Consider the following 22500-nt stretch of genomic DNA (forward strand, 5'->3'; position numbering starts at 1 on the left):
GCACGTGCGAATATTATTTAGACATATTTATTTTGATATGTGCATGCATATATATATATGTACTCTTGTATACATTTCTTTTTGTGAGTGGGTGTATTCTACTAGGCTTCTCCCTTTCTCGCTCTCAGTATATATATATATATATATATATATATATATATATATATATATATATATATATATATATATATATATATATGTATGTATGTATGTATGTATGTATATATATATATATATGTTTGTGGAGGCGCAATGGCCCAGTGGTTAGGGCAGCGGACTCACGATCGGATGATCGCAGTTTTGATTCCCAGACCGGGCGTTGTGTGTGTTTATTGAGTGAAAACACCTAAAGCTCCACGAGGTTCCAGCATGGGATGGTGGCGACCCCTGTTGTACTCTTTCGCCCCAACTTTCTCTCACTCTTTCTTCCTGTTTCTTGAGTAAAGTTGCGATGAACTGGCGTCCCGTCTAGAAACCGGGAAACCGGGCCCATGAGTCTGGCTAGGCTTTAAAAGGGCGAATAAATAAATAATATATATATGCATATATGGGTACAGGACTGTACCAACTGTAAATAACATGAAATACAAAAACAAGCGAGTTAAATACGCAAACAACGAGAGAAAAAAATTGAAAACTGGACAAGTGGCGCAAAGAACGACCCTTCATTAGTTGTCGGCCGTCTATCTACTCCTCATTTCGAGAATTCAACGAGAATATGATTCTTCGAAGACAGTTGCTCCCATAACTTCGAAATTTAATTTTGGATTTTATGGAGGGTCAAAGTTGGGAACAAGAACATGACACTGGAGATATATAAGGAAACCGAACGAAAACAAACATGGAGGGTCGTTAGACCAGAACGAGGGGAAAATAGTGAATACTGAGAGAAATATTTTCTTTGAAAAGAGAAAATATAGAAGAGAGAGATAGATGACGTCCAGTCCTAAGAACGTCCGTGCAGGAAAAGAAAGATGGATGATGGTCACGTGTATGCAACGAGCGAGAGAGAGAGAGAGAAAAAAAGAAAGAGGGGAAGGAGAGAGAGAGATAGATAGAAAACGGTGAAGGGAAGAAAAAGGGAATTAGAGAAGGTTGGGGAGAAAACAGTATTGAGTAGAGTCACATCAAAAAGGTTTAAGATAAACTTGCTTGGAAATGAACGCGCGGTGTTCAAATATATATATGTGTGTGTGTGTGTGTGCGTATATATATATATATATATATATATATATATATATATATATATATATATATATATATATATATATATGTATGTATTTATGTATATATAAACAGACAGACAGAAAGCTAGATTGATAGATAGATATGCATACATATGTTTGTATGTACTTATTTGGATATACGTGTGTTTTATAGAACAAATAGGATAACTAGAACCCCAAATACATATATATATATATATATATATATATATATATATATATATATATACACATATTCTTTTTTTTCTTTACTTATTTCAGTCATTTGACTGTGGCCGTGCTGGAACACCGCCTTTTGTCGAACAAATTGACACCAGGACTTATTCTGTATAAGCTTAGTACTGATTCTATCGGTTCCTTTTGCCGAACCGCTAACTTACGGGGAGATAAAGACACCAACATCGGTTTTCAAGCGATGATGGGGTGGACAAACACCGACACACACGCGCGCGTGCACATACACACATACGACGGGCTTCTTTCAGTTTCTGTCTATAAATCTACTCACAAGGCTTTGGTCGGCCACAAGCTATAGTAGAAAACACTTGCCCAAGGTGCCACGCAGGGTGACTGAACCCAAAACCATGTGATCGGGAAGCATATATATATATATATATATATATATATATGCACACGCAAAAGAAGGCAGATAAACACAAAGTAAGCATAATTTACATGAAAACAACAAAAGTATGACATAATAGTCTTATCTTTACAGCTGTTTCGGATGAATTACGATTGATGGCTGGCATAACATGTCTCTTATGTAATAAAGATCTATAATATCGTAGGTGTGTAGAATAATATGAATTTTTATATATCTGTCAGGCGAAATCATATTATTTTCATAAGATGATTTTTGCTAATAGCGTAATGTAGAGCAGCATTTACAAATATTGGCTTATCAGATAAATTCATTGATTTTTTCTAATTTAAAAAAAAAAATCCTTTCCAATACTACTTGTATTATGATGAAAAATATTTTTATTGTAGCGTTTTATGGGTCTTTCGTAGCTTTAATTTTCCTCTAAGTTTTTTGTCGGTGAGGATGCATGGCCTGGTAATTCGGGTGTTGCATTCACGATATCACGATCGTGGTTTCGATTCTTCGACTGAATAGTGCATTGTGTCATTTAGAAAAATACTTCATCTCACATTGCTCTGTGATCTCTTCTGCACATGGCTGTGATACGCGGTGCACCTATTCAGGGAATGCCTGTTTGATAAAGGGTGTGAGGTAACGTACAACATGTGCATTTGATCACTCTACATAAGTCATTTGTGCACGTTGTTCAACAAGAAATTGCCCAACCGTCTCTCTCGGACACCATTTAACCGAAGCCTTGTGAGTGGATTTGGTTGAAAGAAACTGAAAGAAGCCCGTCTTTCTATCTGTGTTCATCCCCCACGACTGCTTGACAACCGATGCTGGTATGTTTACGTACCTGTAACTTTGTGGTTCGGCAAAAGTAACCGATAGGAAAAGTACCAAGCTTAAAAAATGTAAGTCCTAGGATCGATTTGTTCAACTAAAAAAAACAACTCAATCTGTAAGATGCCCGTCATGTATATATATGTGTGTGTGTGTGTGTGTGTGTGTGTGTGTGTGTGTGTGTGTGTGTGCATGTGTGTGTGTGTGTATATTTGTGTGTCTGTGTTTGTCCCTCACCATCGCTTGACAGCCGATGTTGGGGTGTTTACGTCCCTGTAACATTAGCGATTCGGCAAAATGGAACGATAGAATAAGTACTAGGCTTACAAAGTTATGGGGTCAATTTTTTTGACTAAAGGCGGTGCTCTATCATGGCTGCAGTCAAGTGACTGAAACAAGAGTAAACGAGTATATATTCATGTTTATTATACTTATACAACCACATGGATCCGGGTTCAGTTCCACTGCATGACACCTTGGGCAAGTGTCTCTTACTATAGCCTCCAGCTAACCAAAGCCTTGTGAGAGGATTTTCTAGACGGAAACTGAAAGAAGCCTGTCTTTGTGTCTGGGGTTGTCCACCACCGCTTGACAACCGATGTTGGGGTATTTACGTACCTGTAAAGTAGCGGTGCGACAAAAAGACCGACAAAATAAGTACAATTAGTATTCTTAAAAATACGTCCTTATACAAGAATGTTGTTGACAGTGACTTCGAATTTTCGGCCAGCTAAACGATCATCAGACTGTATATATTCATATGTAGGTGAGAAATTGTATTTCTGCTTGCCGGTGTATGGAAGTAAGTACATGTGTAAGTTACCATTGTTGTTGGTGTTGTTGTTGTTGTTGTTGTTGTTGCTATTGATGCCGATGCTGCTGTTGTTGTTGTGGTTGTTGCTGTTTAGCGCAGAGCAGTGGAAAAAATACGTATACATGTCTAATGTACGCACACATGTATGGACATGACATACATGCTTAAGGAATTTACATAGTGTACATAACTTGCCCGCCAACTTTCTCCTCGCACTCATGCATACGTAATGCAGTCAACAGGGAGGACGAGCAAAAGTTGTGTGTGAGTGCGTACCTGCGTGCGTGCGTGTATGTGTGTTTGTGTGTGTGTGTGTGTGTGTGTGTGTGTGTGTGTGTGTGTGTGTATGAGTGTGTGTGTGTGTGAAATGTAGCGCATGGAGGTAACATCATGTTTACCTGGAACGTATCAATCACGATAATTGCCAATACGTTGAACGATAAAGACATAACCACCAGGAATCGATAAGAATGTTGTAAAACATTGAATGTAGTTGGAGGGAGCGTGAAGTGAGGAAGGACAGGCAGGTGCACACACACACACACATTAAATGCGTTGTAAATGAAACTTAATAGATCTATTAAGACATGGCGATAAATTATTTTTATTGTCGCTATATTATTATGCCAAAGATTTGGTGCAATATACAGAGAATATTCTCGAACGGCTGTAAGGATCTGGTAAAAAAAAACAAAATGGCGAGTCACAGATAAATTTACAGAATAAATTTGCTATTTCAGGCAGCAATAAGTTAAATTACAGTTAAATTATCGCGAAATTGCGGATGAATTATCGTTGAAATATTTCATGTTGTGAGTATTAAAAAGTTAACTGGAAATAATTATGCTGTAAGGGGAAGAAATCAATATTAGAAAATGATTAATTTTATTTTGATTATCTCGATAAAGATGGGAAATAACTCTGGACATGTATCGGTCTTATTATGACTCCCTTTTGAGGCGGTGAGCCGGCAAAATCGTTAGCATGCCGGATAAAATGCTTGGCAACATTTCGTTCATCTTTACATTCTGAATTCAAATTCCGGCGAGGTCGACTTCGCCATTCATCCTTTTGAGGTTGATAAAATAAGTGCCGACCGAGGACTGGTATCAATGTAATTGACTAACCCCTCCCCATAATATTTCAGGCCTTGTACTTGTAGTAAAAAGGATTATGACTTCACCTTAAGGCGGCAAGATGGCAGAATCATTAGTACGCCGGACAAAATGCATAGCGGAATCTCGTTCATCTTTACGCTCTGAGTTCAAATTCCGCCGAGGGCGACTCTGCCTTTCATCCTTTCAAGGTCGTTAAAATTATCGACTGACTCGGTTCCCCGAAATTGCTAGCCTTGTGCCAAAATTTTAAACCGATATTTCCTCCAACTCTTTGTGTTCTGAATTCAAATCCAACCGAGATTAACTTTGCATTTCACCCTTCCTGGGTCGACAAAATATAGTATCATTTAAGCACTGGAATCAATATAATCGACTTCCTCCCTTCTCCAAATCTTGAGCCTGTGCCTACTTTGGAAACCATTATTATTGTTGTCGTTATTGATGCTGCCGTTGTGTATCCCCGTAGTGATATGGAACTGATCTGACAGACCTACGACACGATAGATCCAATTGCCCTGTGCTTCTGCTTAACCGAAGACGGTTCTGCATATTTGGACATGCAAATATGTAATAATTTCTTCATTTTGTCTCCTGAGGATGTACATAGCTGGGGTGGCTAAGGTGAGCTCAGTGGCAGCGTAGAAGCATTATCAATGGTGTGCATCCTAAATCAGTCTTATTTTTATGAGAAGTTATTAAAATTAAGCTTGTTGAGTTGAAAGAAAACTACGATGCCAGGTTTAGTATCTTGTAGTCTCACAACTTTTGTCTCACAACTTCATGGCCAAGGGAACATTTTTTATTCGAATTCTGGTATCGGCATTACATTGTGCTTTGCCTTGAGCCCTCTACTTTTAATGGCGTCGTAGTTGCAACTACGTGACATGGCGCTCGTCGGGCGTATAAATTTGGTGAAGCTCATCTGAAGTTGCGTGGTTTAGTGGTTAGGCTGTTGCACATACGATCACTAGATCGTGGCCTCGATTCCCGGATCGGGCAGTACGCTATGATCTTGAATAAAACACTAAATTTCCCGTTCCTCAAGTTCACTCAGCAGTAAATGAATAATCCTGCGACACAGTGGTTTTCCGTTGAGATGGAATGTTGCGATCTTGGTCAAATATACCCCCAAAGAAACCGGATGACCGACCTTATGAGTCTCGGGGACTCGAGACGATTATGTTCAGGAGGGCTTCCTTTTCCCATCTCTCTCCAGGCCAGATCACAGTTAATTTCTTTCAGAGATTGATTGAGGTGGGGAAAGGAATGAAGAATCAACTCTTGTACTGGAGTCGTACTTTATTTATCAATCCTGAAAGAATGAAAAGTAAAGTTGGTCTCGGTGAGATATAAGTTCAGAGCGCAGCATATTGGAATGATTAACGCCACTCATTCTATCCGTCGATTTCTCAATTCTGTTAGTTTCACAACAATACCTACTTGGATGTGGTCATAATATGGCCGAAATACATCCATGGTTGTCTCCCGTACTTGTTGAAATAATCAAAATAACATCAGTCATGGTCTCGTCATGGTCTAGCATCTGGAGACTAAGAAAGGAATATGTTACGCATTTAATGTAGTGTAGTCTGACTAAGACTACATTGTCGATAAAGCTGTGGAAGTCCAATGACTGAAACAAGTAAATGATAAACGATAGAAGACACACAATGTGACGTTGTGGTAGAAACTAACAAAACGCCTTATATTATTAAGTTACAAGCTAACGCAGCGAGTTGGCAGAATCTTTAGCACACCGGACAAAATGCTTATCGTCTTTTCATTCTGAGTTCAAATTCCACCGAGGCCGACTTTACTTTTCATGTTTTCAGGGTCGATAAGATAAATTGAGCACTGGGATCGATGTAATCGACTTACCCTTCCCCAGAAAATTGCTAGTCTTAGCAGTTCGGTGAAAAAGAGCGAGAGAATATATCAGATTTAAAAATATAAGTAATGGGGTCGGTTCGTTCGACTGAACCCTTCAAAGTGGTGCCCAAAAATGTCTGCATTTCAATGACAGAAACAAGTAAAAGATAAATTTTAATACGCTAGACTACATTCTTATTTTCATATCAGAGAAAAGTGTATATGGATAGAATTGAACCCATACTCCCTGTGGACGAAATACAAAAGCACCATACAGAACTGTGAATCTTAATGATATAATATTAGTAATATATCATATTTAGTTTCTCAATTGTTTAGCAAATAATTCAAATAATATGAATGTCCTGTCTATAATGGATTATATCAACGATGTCGTTCCATAATTTACCAGTCAATTGTCTTGTGAATATATATCGTGTGTATTATGGATTGCTTCTTCTATTTCGTTCCATAGTTGATGCGTTACGTTTCTAGATGTTAGTAGAATAATATTATAAATTAAATATTTGTTTATGTATTTCACCTGTGAGAGATAGAATCTCATGATTGATGCTTGGTAGGTAAAATTGTCAGTGATCAGTTTCCAAGGAAACTAATATTTATTCCCAAGAGCTTGGTAAACTGAGATAATATAGATTAAAATACTCTGTTTATAAGCATAGACGAAAGAGATGAAACTGATTTGAACTCACACTAGATAAGCTGATAGTCAAGTACATTAATCATACAACCATTTCCCCCGTTAACATCACTATATGAAAAAAAAAAACGCAGTCAGCTAGCAAGCCAGCTAACTAGATAGGTAGGTAGATAGAGAATTTGTTTCAAGTGTCACACGATGTCACATACTTTGTCCGGCCCTCAGTTGTGTCTAACATTTAGTGTAGTTCTAACAGTTAATTCTGATGTAGCTTTCACATAATGTCTAAGATGTAGACCGACACTGAATAGTAATAGGTAGACATAGATAGTGAGTCAGCCCCAGTTGTTTCGACACGAAACATTGTTTATCAATTGTCTATTTTTATTCATCCAATCATGTAACACGATTTTATCATGTGACATTTTCCTACTCTCACATCGTTTATCCTGTAGCTTACGCCTATTTATCCAATCGTGGTAATATTTTTATATATTGACTCATTTTATGGATTTATTCTTTTGCACGCTGTGGACAATTGGAATTACAATTTGCCCTTTTACATTTCATTTTGGGATTGTTGCAATATTTGTCGTTCATTAATAACATCATTATCTGAGCTCAATATCATTATTCGTTCCTATGTTATAACAGATAGATAGATAGATAGATAGAAATATAGATAGATAGATAGATAGATAGATAGATCGATAGATAGATACATACATGCATACATACATACATACATACATAAATGGAAAGAAATATCGTTTCAAGTGTAACATAATACTGTTGTCTGCTGTAAATTATTAACTCCATTTTTTCCTTCCGTTTATTTTGCAGGAGATGTAGGGAGTAAATATGTCTCTGTACTTCTCGATAAGGAGGAAACCATGTTGGACATCACAAAAATTCAAGGAACAGAAGTAAGTTTGTTTTTGTTTCATTTTCACCCCTTTAATTTTCAAAACAACTTCTTTAGTACCTAATATTATAATTCTCATTTAGAGGCACAAAAGCAGAATATTTTTAGTGAATGGAAATTTTCGATCCGGCGCAGTTCATTTTATTTTCACTGCTATTCAAGGGTTTATCTCTTTTCTCTTTGGCGCTCACAACACTATACACTATTACGTTCATACATACACGATACGTCGTACATGATGAACTAACGGCAGGTTTGTTTTCGTTTATTTTTTCCTCTGTTGTTCTATGTGAGCCATGAATATCGCTATCCGTTGGAGTGTTAATTGTAGTTAGAATTAGTAGTTTTAACTGCTATTTCTAAATTTTCAGTATGTTGGTGAAGCAATTTCTGCTGATCCTTATATGTTTATATATATATATATATATATATATATATATATATATATATAATCCAAATTGAGAGAGTGGAACGAGTAAAATCCATGCTACATATGTTTCTTATTTCTTTATTACCCACAAGGGGCTAAACATAGAGGACAGATCGACTGGAACTCTTGTCGTCGTAAGCGACGGAGTGCCAACAACAGTTTAATAAAAAAAAATGATTGCAAATGATATTTTATTAAACCAACTGACTCTGCAGAATATGGAGGATATGTTAAAATTCTGTTATTTGGAATTCATTCAATCGTTTATTTATTTCCTCAAAGAAAACAGTAGTCCTTTTATACAATGGTCTTGTGATCGTTGACAAAAGATACTTCATATCGTTATTCAGAAAAACGAAAGCTGCAATCCTTTACAAAATTATCTCTGTCACTGCAGTAATTGCTTTAAACAATTGGAACCCAACTAATAGATTTGTTGGTCTAACAATAGCAAAATGCGTGTCGAAACCTGTTCATCAATTAATTCTCTTTCGAGATTGAAAGAAGATAAAAATCTCTTCTAATGATATAAACGTTCTATTAAATTCTGATGTTACATCTTTATTTTATTCATTTCGCTTTATTATTAATTTTCTTCTGCTGTTCTTGGTAGTACTTGACAACTGACAACACATGACATGTATTGCCACTGTTGGCAACCACACAGATGATAAATAAATATAATAGACAGGTCGGAGTCGCAGCTGATCGAGTAGGCGAAAAGGAAAAGTAGTGATATCGAACCACCAAACATATGGTTTGCATTTCGTATCACAGGTGTGAGTCATTTGAGTGTCAAATAAATTACCTTGCGATATTTGCTTCAGCATTCTGTCAAGGTCAACTTAGCCTTGTCTCCTTCAGGGATCAACAAACAGTACCAGTTAAGTACTTGGCTTAGTGTAATTGACAAGATACTCACCTCAAAATCACTGGTTTCTTGTTTAAATTAGAAAATAACACAAAGCATAGCTTTTTTGGCATGGATATTCGTCTTTGGTTGCTGTTTGGGGGGATCCTTACGCAAATTCCAGGATTTTATTCGCCCTATGTTTTCGTACACAATCCATTTTTCATATGCAGCCACAAATTGTTTTTAAAAAAAGCATGATTTGATTCTGTTTCAAAAGCATATCACAAACAGAATACCGGTCCAAGCAATTTTAATCTGAGAGTTTGTGAAGGACCCATACATTATAGCGAGAAATGTACCCTAGCTTCACTAGGTGTTCACGAGCCGTACTTTCAGAAACTTCCAACTCCTCTGAAAGTTCTCTAGCCGTGATAGTTGAGTTTTCTTCGATTTTTGCCTTCAAAACATCGACATCCAATTTTGAAGGTCTTTCACTGCGACTGTTATCTTCCAAGCTATACTTTCCAGCTTTAAATTTTGCAAACCACCTTCGTACAGTTGATTCACCTACAGCATCATCACATAAACTTTACAAGTATTTTTGCAAGTCTTTGCAGCATTTTCTCCTTTTTTTTTTCAGAAAAGAAAAGCATTACAACTCGAATATGAAATTCTTGGCTATCTATTTCAAATGTCAATAAAGGGAAATCGGAATGAAAAATAAATATATTTTTAGTCAGGAGCAAAGAAGAGATGCTCTACCACTTCAAGCAACACCAATATCTTAGCTGTGTTACGTTTCGGCTGTGTTCAATGAAGCGTTAAGAGATTTAAAAACGCTTAGAACTTTTCGGACAACCTCATATATATATACATATATATATATATATATATATATATATATATATATATATATATATATATATATATATATATATATATACATATATATATATATATATATATATATATATATATATATATATATATATATATATATATATATATATATACATATATATATATATATATATATATATATATATATATATATATATATATATATATATATATATATATATATATATATATATATATGTATATATACATATATATATAAGATAAAACTCTCGATCATATAATAACATAAATAATATATAATTATATGCATATATTCATACATATATGTACATACCGACATCTATATGTATACATACATGCACACGACATCACAAAAAACGTTAACGTTTTTTGTGTTGGATATATGCATATAATTATATATTATTTATGTTAGTGTGTATATATATATATATATATATATATATATATATATATATATATATATATATATATATATATATATGTATATATATATATATATATATATATATATATATATATATATACATATATATATATATATATGTATGTATATATATATATATATATATATATATATATACATATATATATATACATGTATGTATACATATTTATATATATGTGTATATATATATATATGCATATATATATGTATATATATAAGTATGTGTATATATATGAATATATATGTATATATATGTATATATGTATATGTATATATATATATATATGTATATATGTATATATATATATATATATATATATATGTATATATGTGTGTGTCTTTGTATTTCTCTTCCGCCACAGCTTGACGACTGGTGTTAGAATGTTTATGTCCCCACAACTTAGCAGTTCGGAAAAAAAACAAGCTGATAGAATAAGTTCTGGGGTCGATGTGTTCGAAAGAACCCTTCAACCTTCAAGATTTTTCACCAGCAAAGCTACAGTCCAGTGACTGAAACAAATAAAAGATAAACCATAAAAGCTATGGAAGCGCTTTAACAGCAGGTTAAACAGCTGGCCAAAATTTTGCCATTGTGTCTCTGTCAGATTGCATTTTCAGAGAGTGGTACAATCCACAATTCATTTGTTTCAGTTGGGTCATGTTTCAACGACCTTCATGTTGTTGAATTAAAATTTTATTTAGTAATATTTTCGGAATAATTGTTCTTGGAAAATTAGTTTGCAAAATTAATAAATGTTCTTGATAATTAATTGCATTAAGTTCTGTCCAATATTCTCTAAGATATTCGTCTTCAGCATTTTATTTTTCCGGTCAAACATTATCGACGAATTGTTTAAATTAAATAATTTCAATATACAACTAATTCAATTCCATAGTGGTAACCGACATTACATCGTGATTTTCATTATAATTTGATTTCGAATCTAGATAGAATGATATTTATTGCTTTCGTCAACATAGTAATCAGCTTCGATCTACAATCTTGATGAAGAATCAGTATTAAATAATACGGTATATTGCATTATATCGAACGATGCCGGTAACTCTTCCAATGTTGTAGACGTTGAAACGTAATTACTGGCATATTTTTTTTATCTGATAACGTCTTTTCATCACTGCTCATCAGGCCGAAGAGGGAAAACTGTTAAAATATCAACCGATCTCTAACAGATTTGTGGTCGAGTCTGTAGCAGTGGAAACCTCCGGCGTTCTTGCCCGCCGCCACCACTAAACTACATCCGTACTCACTGCTATCAGAACAGCGATGGCAGTGCGTAAGTGTGAGTTACAAGAGTCGGAGTGGCTGTTCCAACATGTCTCTCTTGCCATTCTCCCCGGAACAACGCCTTCTCCATTCTGTCCGCCGGGACCACGAGGCAGACTGACGAGTTTTTTAGTAAAAAAATTATTTATTTTAGTTTTTAGTAGCTAACCGCCTACACTTTTTTCTGCAAAATAGGAGTAGTTTATCCTGTCCAGGCTATATTATTAGCATTATCATGTGATTGAGAATTTAAAATCACTTCTTTAACTTTCTAAGACATCTCAACACTTCTAAAAGCAAACTTTGTTTGTTTGTTTACGTTTATCGTAATTTGAATTTACATATTTTAGTTTTTTAGTAAAAAAAAATAAATTATCATGTTGGTGGAAAGATAGGTAAATATATATACATATATATATATATGTGTGTGTGTGTGTGTGTGTGTGTGTGTGTGTGTGTGTGTGTGTGTGTGTGTGTGTGTGTGATATTCCGGTAACACTATGTGTATTAGTAATTTGTAATCGATGATTAATTCAAACTGTCGTCCGTGTAGAAATGGATTAAATCTAAGGAGACTAAGTATAGGAGATAATCTCTCTTTTACTGTTTGCAAATCTCAGCGTTGATGTGCATTTAGTATTTTAGAGCCATAATCTATTCTGATTCCATCGATTCCCATGTTATTTTTCATACCCGGAATTGTATGGCAGTTTTCTCACCATCATCTCAGTAATCATAAATAGATAGATAGATAGATAGATAGATAGATAGATAGATAGATAGATAGATAGATAGATACAGAGAGAGAGAGAGAGAGAGAGAGAGAGAGAGAGAGAGAGAGAGAGAGAGAGAGAGAGAGAGAGAGAAGAACATGGTAAGTTTGACATTGCTGGAGAAGCAAGGATGAAATATCTAGCAATCTCCTTCTCTGAAAATCCACGCATGGACATACAGATATCGGTAGACCAAGAAGAGCATATATCGATCAACTTATATATTTTTTTTTTATTTTGATCACGAGAAGCTTTAGATTTATCAATTATTTATTTGTTTATTTTAATCATTATATTCGACGAAATCGCAGAAGACACTGGTGATCAATTCGAGGATATGAAGACTGCTATGGAAGTTCGGGACATGTAGCGTGGAAGTGTTGCCTTGGTCCAGGCAATTCGCACGACCGAATAGATACAGCAGAGGCATAAGTCAATGGACTTGAACTCCATTATCATGTTGTAACAGAAGTACTCCAACACTGACTGCTGATGTGTCAACTACTAACATTCGTATCACATTTTCATTCTAATGTGTGAACTCTGAGCTATTTTAACTCATCAATACTTTGTTAACAATCATGTGATCCAAAAATTCTGCGTAATTTTTCGTTAAATTATATACCGATACAACAAAATTTGCTACGTTCTTAATGAGCGACCGATAATATCCAGCGTTTCAAACTAATGCTAATAATTCATTCCCATTTTCTGAGAAATTGATCATTTCTTTTAATAGCATTGATATTTTTCTTGACAATCATTTGCCAGATGTGTTAATAGTGTAACCAAGATAATCAACTTTTCGAGAAAATTTTTTTGTTATTTTATCTTTTATCTTTTAGCAATCAGATTATTCTGTCAAATTATTTGTTCATATTGCCTTGAATAAATCAGGCATAGTGGAGGCGCAATGGCCCAGTAGTTAGGGCAGCGGACTCGCGGTCATAGGATCGCAGTTTCGATTCTCAGACCGGGCGTTGTGAGTGTTTATTCAGCGAAAACACATAAAGCTCCACGAGGCTCCGGCAGGAGATGGTGGCGAACCCTGCTGTACTCTTTCACCACAACTTTCTCTCACTCTTACTTCCTGTTTCTGTTGTACCTGTAATTCAAAAGGTAAGCCTTGTCACACTGTGTCACACTGAATATCCCCGAGAATTACGTTAAGGGTACACGTGTCTGTGGAGTACTCAGCCACTTGCACGTTAATTTCACGAGCAGGCTGTTCCGTTGATCGGATCAACTGGAACCCTCGACGTCGTAAGCGACGGAGTGCCAACAACAACAAATCAGGCATTATCTCATAGCTTCGAAATTTTAATGATGTGATTGTTTATTTTTAGAATGACGTTTGTAAGGTATGTATGGGAGAGGAGATCTGGCCAGTTTGAACCTAAAACAGGTAGAGTATTTGAGCCTGATGTGGCCAGTTTAAATATTAAAGAGTTAAACAATAATTATAGATGGATTCTAGGGCAACGCCGGGTAAAATGCCGCTAAGCATTTTGTCCGGCTTTACGTTCTGAGTTCAAATTCCGCCGAGGTCGACTTTGCGTTTCATCCTCACGGGGTAGAGGAAATAAGTACCAGTTGAGCACTAGGATCGATGTAACTGACTTACCCCCGAAACTGATGGCCTTGGAACCAATATTTTAAAGGCGTTTACCTTTAATCGGAATATTTTATTGCAATAAACATTATAATTTGATCGTCACAGGTTCTAATGGTGGAGATCTGATTAATTTAAATGTATTTCAATCAATGCAAGTTCTTGTGACACCGGTTTCTAATTCCAATTTAATCAATTTATTATTGATTTCTGACAAAATATTATATTTATTTCCGATTCTTCTTACATTTTTTAATTGAGTTACATAGCATTTGTACATCGAATTAACTTCAAAATTGCATTCTTTTGATCCGTACTACCGGCATAATTATTATCACAACGATTGTAAAATATATAATTAGTGTGACGATTTTTTTAGCTTATTATTATTATCATTGTTGTTGTTATTATCATTATTATTATTATTATTATTATTATTATTATTATTATTATTATTATTATTATTATTATTATTATTATTATTATTATTGTTGCTGTTGTTGTTATTATTATTAAAACGGTGGATTGGTAGAATCCTTAGAGTGTCGGAGAAAATGCCTTATAATTTTACGCTCTGAATTTAAATCCCGCCGGGGTCGACTTTCGATAAAATTAGTACCAGTTACGCACTGGGGTCGATTACATCGACTTAATCATCTCCCCTAAGCTACCCTTGTGGCAAAAATTTGAAATCATTATCATTATTATTATTAATATTATTATTATTATTATTATTATTATTATTATTATAGCGAGCAGGTAGAACTGTTAGCGACTTTGCCTTTCATCCTTCGGAGTCGATAATATAAGTACCAGTTGAACACTGGGGTCGATGTAATCGACTTGTCCCCTTCCCCAAAACAACTGCCCTTGTTGCAAAATTTGAAATCCTTATCATTATTATTATTGAGTGAGAGAGCCATCAAGTGAGTGCCATCAAAGTGACACTGGGGTAAAAATTTACAAACCCCAACATACTCATCATGAAAAGGATACACCAGGCACATGCATCACAACCACATGCGCGCGATGCCTATATCAAGTAAGGGACCAAATTTTCCTCATATATTGTTTTTTATCCTTGCGTAGACACTCTTTTCTTTAGTGATTAGTGTAACATTTTATACATTCTTTCCATCACTTGTTTCCTGTTATATAATCTTTTTATTTTGACCACGGAAAGCTTTAGATTTATTTATTTGTTTGTTTTTATTATTATAATCGACTAAATTGCTGTAATACCGTTAATATTGTCGGTCGAGTCTATTGCGCTGCTTCTGAAGGAATAACACATTTCGCAGCGAAAATCGTTGCAAAGACAATAGCGTCATTCTTCTTCGTGTGGCGTAAACGTGACAGTTAGATCACGTGTCAAAGATTCACATTATTTGAAGCATTAATGTGGAAGTTGCATGACGAAATAATATTTCGTTGACAATTAAATACTGTTGACAAATTGGAATAATAAAGATGAAATTATGAAATTATGAATATTGATGAAAATTTCAACGAATAATAATACTAAGTTTTTCTACTACAGGCACAAGGCTTGACATTTTGGAGGGGTTGGGTGGTCGATTACATCGAACCCAGTGCTCAACGGATACTTATTTTATCGACCCCGAAAGGGTGAAAGGCAAGAATCGACCTCAGTAAAATTTGAACTCGGGACGTAAAGGCAGACGAAATATCGCTAAGCATTTTGTCCAGCGTGCTAATGATTCTGCCAGCTCGCCGCCTTTATAATGATAATGATAATCCTCTCTACTGAAGCCCCAAGGCCTGAAATTTTGAGAGAGAGGATGTGTCGATTACATCGACCCCAGTGTTTCACTGGTACTTAATTTATCAACCTTGAAAGGATGAAAGGTAAAGTTGACCTCGGTGGAATTTGAGGCCAGAACGTAGCGACGGGCGATATACCGCTAAACATTTAGCTCGGCGTGCTAACGAGTCTGCCAGCTCGCTACCTTAAATAATAATAATAATAATAATAATAATAATAATAATAATAATAATAATATTAATAATGATAATAATCCATTCTACTAGAAGCACAAGGCCTCAAATTTTGGGTTAAGGGATTAAGTTGCTTACATCGACTCCAATGCGTAACTAGTGCTTACTTAACCGACCCCGGAAGGATGACAGGCAAAGTCGACCCCGGCGGAATTTGAACTCAGAACATAGCGTTAGACGAAATACCGCTAAGTATTTTCCCGGCGTGCTAACGATTCACTTCACTTTTTAATGAGTAGCAGACGAGCAGCTAACTTTTGATACAGACACAACACAGGCCACGCTTTCAGGCTTTTTGGGTAAAGCTTTCAGAAATAACCCAATAGGCTTACCATTAATTCCGTGAAATATTCGCGGATCCTGCTAGGAACACATACATGCCAAAGATGCTCCCGAAATTCAGCCACAAACCAAAATTTTGTGGTGGGTGGAATATGCGCTTATGTGCTTGTGTGTGATATGTAGGGCTGAATTTATGTTTTAGACCAATACTTGCCATGGGTGAGGGTCTCCAAGTTTGGGTGACCCCCAAGTATTAGAGACCTAAGTTACTTAGAGAAGCCCAAAACTTGGAGTTGAAAATAAAAAAAAAAACATATTTACAATAAATAATTTGTAATTATTTTTACTTGTTTACTTATTAAAAATCCATTAGAGTTCGTTTAAAATTATTAACCTCTCTTTTAATTTATCACGCCCTTTACTTTTAAAAAGCCATTAAATTTAACTCAGGCCCTCCAAATCTTTTAACTTTCGGGGCCGCTTCAAACTTTTGGGACCCTAGATTTAACGAGGCCCTCTTTATTATGATTTTAATTAGCTCTTTTTAAAAAGTGCCTTTTAAAAATAGTTTTGAGTATATATTTTCTTCTGATAAAATAAGAGGGTACTCAACAGCAATGCATTATCTAAACAAATTATGGAAGCCACATCAACGTGACAGAAACAATCAAAATATTGGTCACCATGACAGTTACGAAATATACAACAAAAAACAAATTAGGAAGATACAAATTCATATGGAATTATAAATGTTTATTGTATTTAGATCATTTATGTTATATTTGTTTTTACAGTGCGTATTCTTCTTGTTAATAGTCATTGTTGTTTTAGCTGCAGCAGTCAAAATTTTGTTTCTTAGTTTTGACAGGCACAATGGTATGGTTAGCGTTAGACAGTTGAAAAATATATACGTAAAAATCATAGTGAGATCTAAAATCTCTTGGCCTAAGGCTCTCACGAAGTCTATATCGGGCAGATGATATCCATATAGATATGAAGATAAGAAGTCAAGTGGATAGATAGCAAATAGTTAGTGGAGAGATTTACAGAACTAAGGAAGATATTTGGATGGAAAATAGGCATGAGAATTTATTGGTGTGAATTGTTTGAACGTGTTAAAAAACAAACACTGAAGCAAGGGGTTAGATGTTAGCAATGTGCGATTCCTAGAAAGGTGTGGTGTTGCCAAGTTGGTTTCCACAAGAATTTCAGAATAAATTTTCGTTTGTGTCTTTCTTTCTTTTTTCATTTCTTCATATTTCTATATTACTGGTTTTGAATTCAGTTAAATATTTTGCGGCCCCAAGAGTTTAATATTATCATTTACAAAGCAGTGAATAAATTGTGTGTGTGTGTGTATATATATATATATATATATATGTGTGTGTGTGTGTGTGTGTGTGTGTGTGTGTGTGTGCGGGTGTATGTGTGCATATATTCATGTGTATGAATATATCCATGCATACATACATATATATGTTAATGTCGAACGACGGAAAAGAGGGATCAACTCTGCATTAGGAATAGAATTTCTTTATATGTGTGCTAAGGCTACCATTCGTTTGATGTAAAGAAAATTATCTTAATACCTTAACAATTTTTCAAGCCGATCACATGGAGGAATGGTGTTCTCTATTTTGGATGAAAACACCAAGTTTCGGAAATTCGCAGAAAGTCCCGTAAAGAAAACAATAAAACCAAGGGGGCTTCTATTGGATGACACCTTTTGAAAGGTTATCTCCCTTTGATTTGACTTTTGGGAAAGCGGTCATGTTGGATAGTAAATTTGTTTGCATTGTATTATATTATATTCTGGATGTTCGAATGTTTCTGTGCTGAAGTAGTTCGTCATGTTAAATTATTTATATATATATATATATATATATATATATATATATATATATATATTTAAAACAACAGATGGATAATGGTTCATTCACTACAGCTGTTTCCAACGAATTTTTTTTAACTGTTGAACAGAGATGTTACATCTTGTGAAAAAAAAAAAGAAGCTGTTTTCATCAGGTGAATATACACGAATTACACATATAAAAATTTAAAACATTCCAAAAATCACCAGTTTTGTGCCACTTCATGATTCCCCAACTCATAATAGTCGAAAGAATGAATTCGCTTGCTCAGATTAGTAGTTAATATAGGAAAAAACATTACGGTGACAAGAAGGGAGGAGAGGAGTATTTATAGCATCAGGAAGATTAGAGGAAAGAGTATAAGAAAATTCGGTACAATTTCTAAAAGACTCGGTCATTATGTTGAATTTATAATCTTTAAGAGACTGAACGACGGTTGTCTCAGATCTTCTTACATTTGTTCTTATATATCATCTTTAGTTAATTCTCTAGTTAATTTAGTTAATTCCTGTAATTTAGTTAATTCTCTAGTTAATTCGTGATATATATCCTTGGTCTATAGAGGCGGTGAGCTGGGAGAAACGTTAGCACGTCGGGCAAAATGCTTCGTCGGTCTTTACGCTCTGAGTTCAAATTCTGCCGAGGTCGACTTTGCCTTTCATCATTTCGGAGTCGATAAATCAAGTACCAGTTGCGTACTGGGTCGATCTAATTGACTGGCCCCTTACCCCAAAATTTCAGGCCTTGTACCTAGAGTTGAAAAGAATATGTTTTTGTTTTTTTTCCTAAATTTAGTGTTATATTATTGCTTAGAACTTTACCCCTAGTCAGTGAAGGCGCGTGGCTTTGTGGTTAGGGTATCTAACTCATGATTGTAAGGCTGTTAGTTCGATTCTCGGCGGCGTGCTGTGTCCTTGAGCAAAACACTTTATTTCACGTCGATCCAGTCCAGTCAGCTAGCAAAATGAGTTGTACCTGTATTACAAAAGAGCCAGCCTTGTCACATTCCGTGTCACGCTGAATCTACCTGAGAACTACGTTAAAAGCATACCTGTCTGTAGAATGCTGAACCACCAGTTGCATGTCAATTTCACGAGCAGGTTCTTCCGTTGATTGGATCAACTGGAGCCCTCATCTTCGTAACCGACAGAGTGCCAGTATTATATATATATATATAGAGAGAGAGAGAGAGAGAGATAATAATAATAAATGGAGCAAAACGCATGTCAATGAAAGTTCCTTTAATTCCTACATATATGTTTCGAAATAAATGATAGTTCTTTCACAAAGAAGAAAGAGCTGTTGGGGTTCCTCATTTTGCTCCATTTATTATTATCCATATCTTCTCAAAATGTATCACTTTAACTCGGTATATCAACCTGTAAAACGGCTGGGATATCTTGTTTTTTAGTGTAATTTTTCTACCTCTGGTAACTAACTATTAACGTATTTAAATTATCGAAAGTTTTAATAACTGAGATAATATTAATATATACATAAACTAATATATATATATATATATATATATATATAGATTGATAGATAGCTAGATAGATATTCTGTGCGTGCGTGCATGCGCGCGCGTGTATATATATATATATATATATATATATATATGCGCGCGCGTGTATATATATATATATATATATATATATATATATATATATATATATATATATATATATGCTATATATATATGCATGTCATGTGTCTATAAGTATCTGAGTTTGCTTGTGACAGCGTTCGTCCGTGCTGACCTTTTGTACACGACTCTGAAGTGTTGTTTATTTTCCGTTTCCCTGCTGACACATGTCTTCATCTCTTGTCCACATCTTTTGTAACCGCGAAGCCTCAATGAAAAATAAGTCAACAGCTGAAAAATAAATGACATACAAGTATTGTAATTATAATTAGCCTTCCCACAATAAAGGGAAAAATACAGACTGTTATTAACGTTAACAGCATGCGCCAAACGCCATTTAATTGATATGTTCGCTTTTCGAAATATCATTAACTTTTCTATTATATGCTATTAAGAAATTAACTATCTGGCAGGAAAGACACGTTTTAATGAGAAATAAACACGTTTTTCATTCTCGCTATTTTCCAATTATTTTTCCTCGCTATTTGGGAAGTAATAAAGGGGTGGCGTAGGGTGACATAACAACTAAAGTATGAAGGCAATGAATTAACAAAGTCGGTAGAGCGTCCGGGCGCTGGATTGACAAGATCGCTAGAACGTCACGGCGATGGAAAGTAAAAACTGTTGAGGATGAAGATGACGGGATGGCAAAATCGATTCAGCATCAGAACGGGAGAAATTACAAAATTGGTAGAGAATGGGAGAAGTGGAAAGGTGAAATTAGTAGAGTATCGGGTCAATGAATTAGTATAAGCAGCAGGTTACTGGGTTGGTGGTAGAATAATGTCTTGTGATATTTAGTTATGCATCTTTATGTTCGGAGCTCAAATGCTCTTGAGGTCGACTTTGTCGTTTATCTTTGTGAATATGTAGTGCGACGAAATATACATCGGTTTGTTACTGGATTTGACTTACATAAATATGTTGCTTATCCAAAAGCATTCGTGGTGTTGGTCCCTTTGTTAATAACCATTATTTCGTTTCGGATGAGGAACGAGTAGGCAACACTGCTGAGCAAGCAGCAATAGCTGCAAAGTATCGATATCTTCCGGGACGATTTCGTTTCGCCTATCTTTAAAGTATACTGTGTTTTTTAAACACTATACGGCTTTAAAGAGGTTGGTGTCTCTTACACGAAATATCGCAGCTTCAAGCGTTTAACAAGACACATACATTGAGTATGTGATACTGGTTTCAAATTTTGGCACAAGGCCAGCAATTTAGTGGGAGTGCTTAACTGATACTTATTTTAACGACCCCGAAAGGATAAAAAGCAAAGTCAACCTCATACGAATTTGAACTCAGAATGTGAAGACGGACGAAATGCCGTTAAGCATTTTGGCCGGCATGCTAACGGTTCTTCCAGCTCGACGCCATTATTGACATTCATATTTCGACAAATAGCTCAAATACTGAAAGTGTTGTTTGTTGTTGAGATATTGACCTTAAATTTAAGTGTGGTTCACCGCATAACTTGGCTTTGTCAGTCGTCACGAAAAATCGAAAAGCGAAATCGATAGAAATGCCGCCTCCATGGAATATTTCCAGAAATTTCCATTTGATTTCAATGCTTGTTTCTTTTAATCCATTTTCAGACAGCCTTTCATATATTCTCCAGAAATAGTCTGGCTTCATTTTACTTATTGGCATGACTAACATACTTGCTTCATAAAGTGCTAAGCGGTCATTGGACAGCAGCAAGAAGATCCTGTCTTTTAGATACGCGTACGAATTTGTTCTACACTTTAACCAAACATTCTGTGGCACTCGATGAGCCAACGAAGACAACCACTAAGTTGAGTTCTGGGGTCGATGTAAACGACTTAACTACTCCTGAGTACGAGTTTAAAAAATTAACTGCATCCCTCTGCCAAGCCATGTCGAGCCAGTGAGGCAAAGTAGATTCATTAAACCAGCATCATTTCAATTTTAAAATTCACAGCCTCTACATAAGACCGTGGTTGGTGGAAAGAATATGCTGAGGCCCTCGTCCAGCAGTGAATTGAACACAGGCAATCAAACCCAGTTCAATGAGTGTCGGTTACTGCAAAAGGCGAGTTGTAGGAGAGCTTAGATCATTACACAGTTTTGGCTTGGTTTTTTATTTGAAAACAATTCGCCTTCTGTTAAACTTCTGCAGTGAGGTGCGTAGGGTGGCGTGGTGGCTATTGTACAAAAAAAAAAACACGCCACAACCTTCTTTTTGTTTTATTTTGTCTCTTTCATTTTTTGTTTTACTTTTTATTTGTTTCAGTCATTAGATTAAGTCGAAACCTCGAAGGGTTTTGGTCGATCGAATCGACCCTAGTCCTTTTGTTTTAAAGCCAGGAACTTATTCTATCGGTCTTTTTAGACGAACCA

The 22500-nt window shown here is 35.4% G+C and overlaps 1 protein-coding gene across 2 annotated transcripts in view; it reads left to right on the top strand.

Moving 5' to 3' along the window:
* LOC106876081 (uncharacterized) overlaps positions 1 to 22500 on the top strand; it is a 157309-nt gene that overhangs the window by 120217 nt on the left and 14592 nt on the right. For both annotated transcript variants that reach the window (XM_089338343.1, XM_089338344.1), the window contains exon 3: positions 7964 to 8046. In XM_089338343.1, the coding sequence (XP_089194469.1) occupies positions 7964 to 8046 (83 nt within the window). The remainder of the gene's footprint in view (positions 1 to 7963; positions 8047 to 22500) is intronic.

The sequence above is a fragment of the Octopus bimaculoides genome, chromosome 20, assembly GCF_046866305.1.
Source record: "Octopus bimaculoides isolate indiv1 chromosome 20, ASM4686630v1, whole genome shotgun sequence".
Lineage (NCBI taxonomy): Eukaryota > Metazoa > Mollusca > Cephalopoda > Octopoda > Octopodidae > Octopus > Octopus bimaculoides.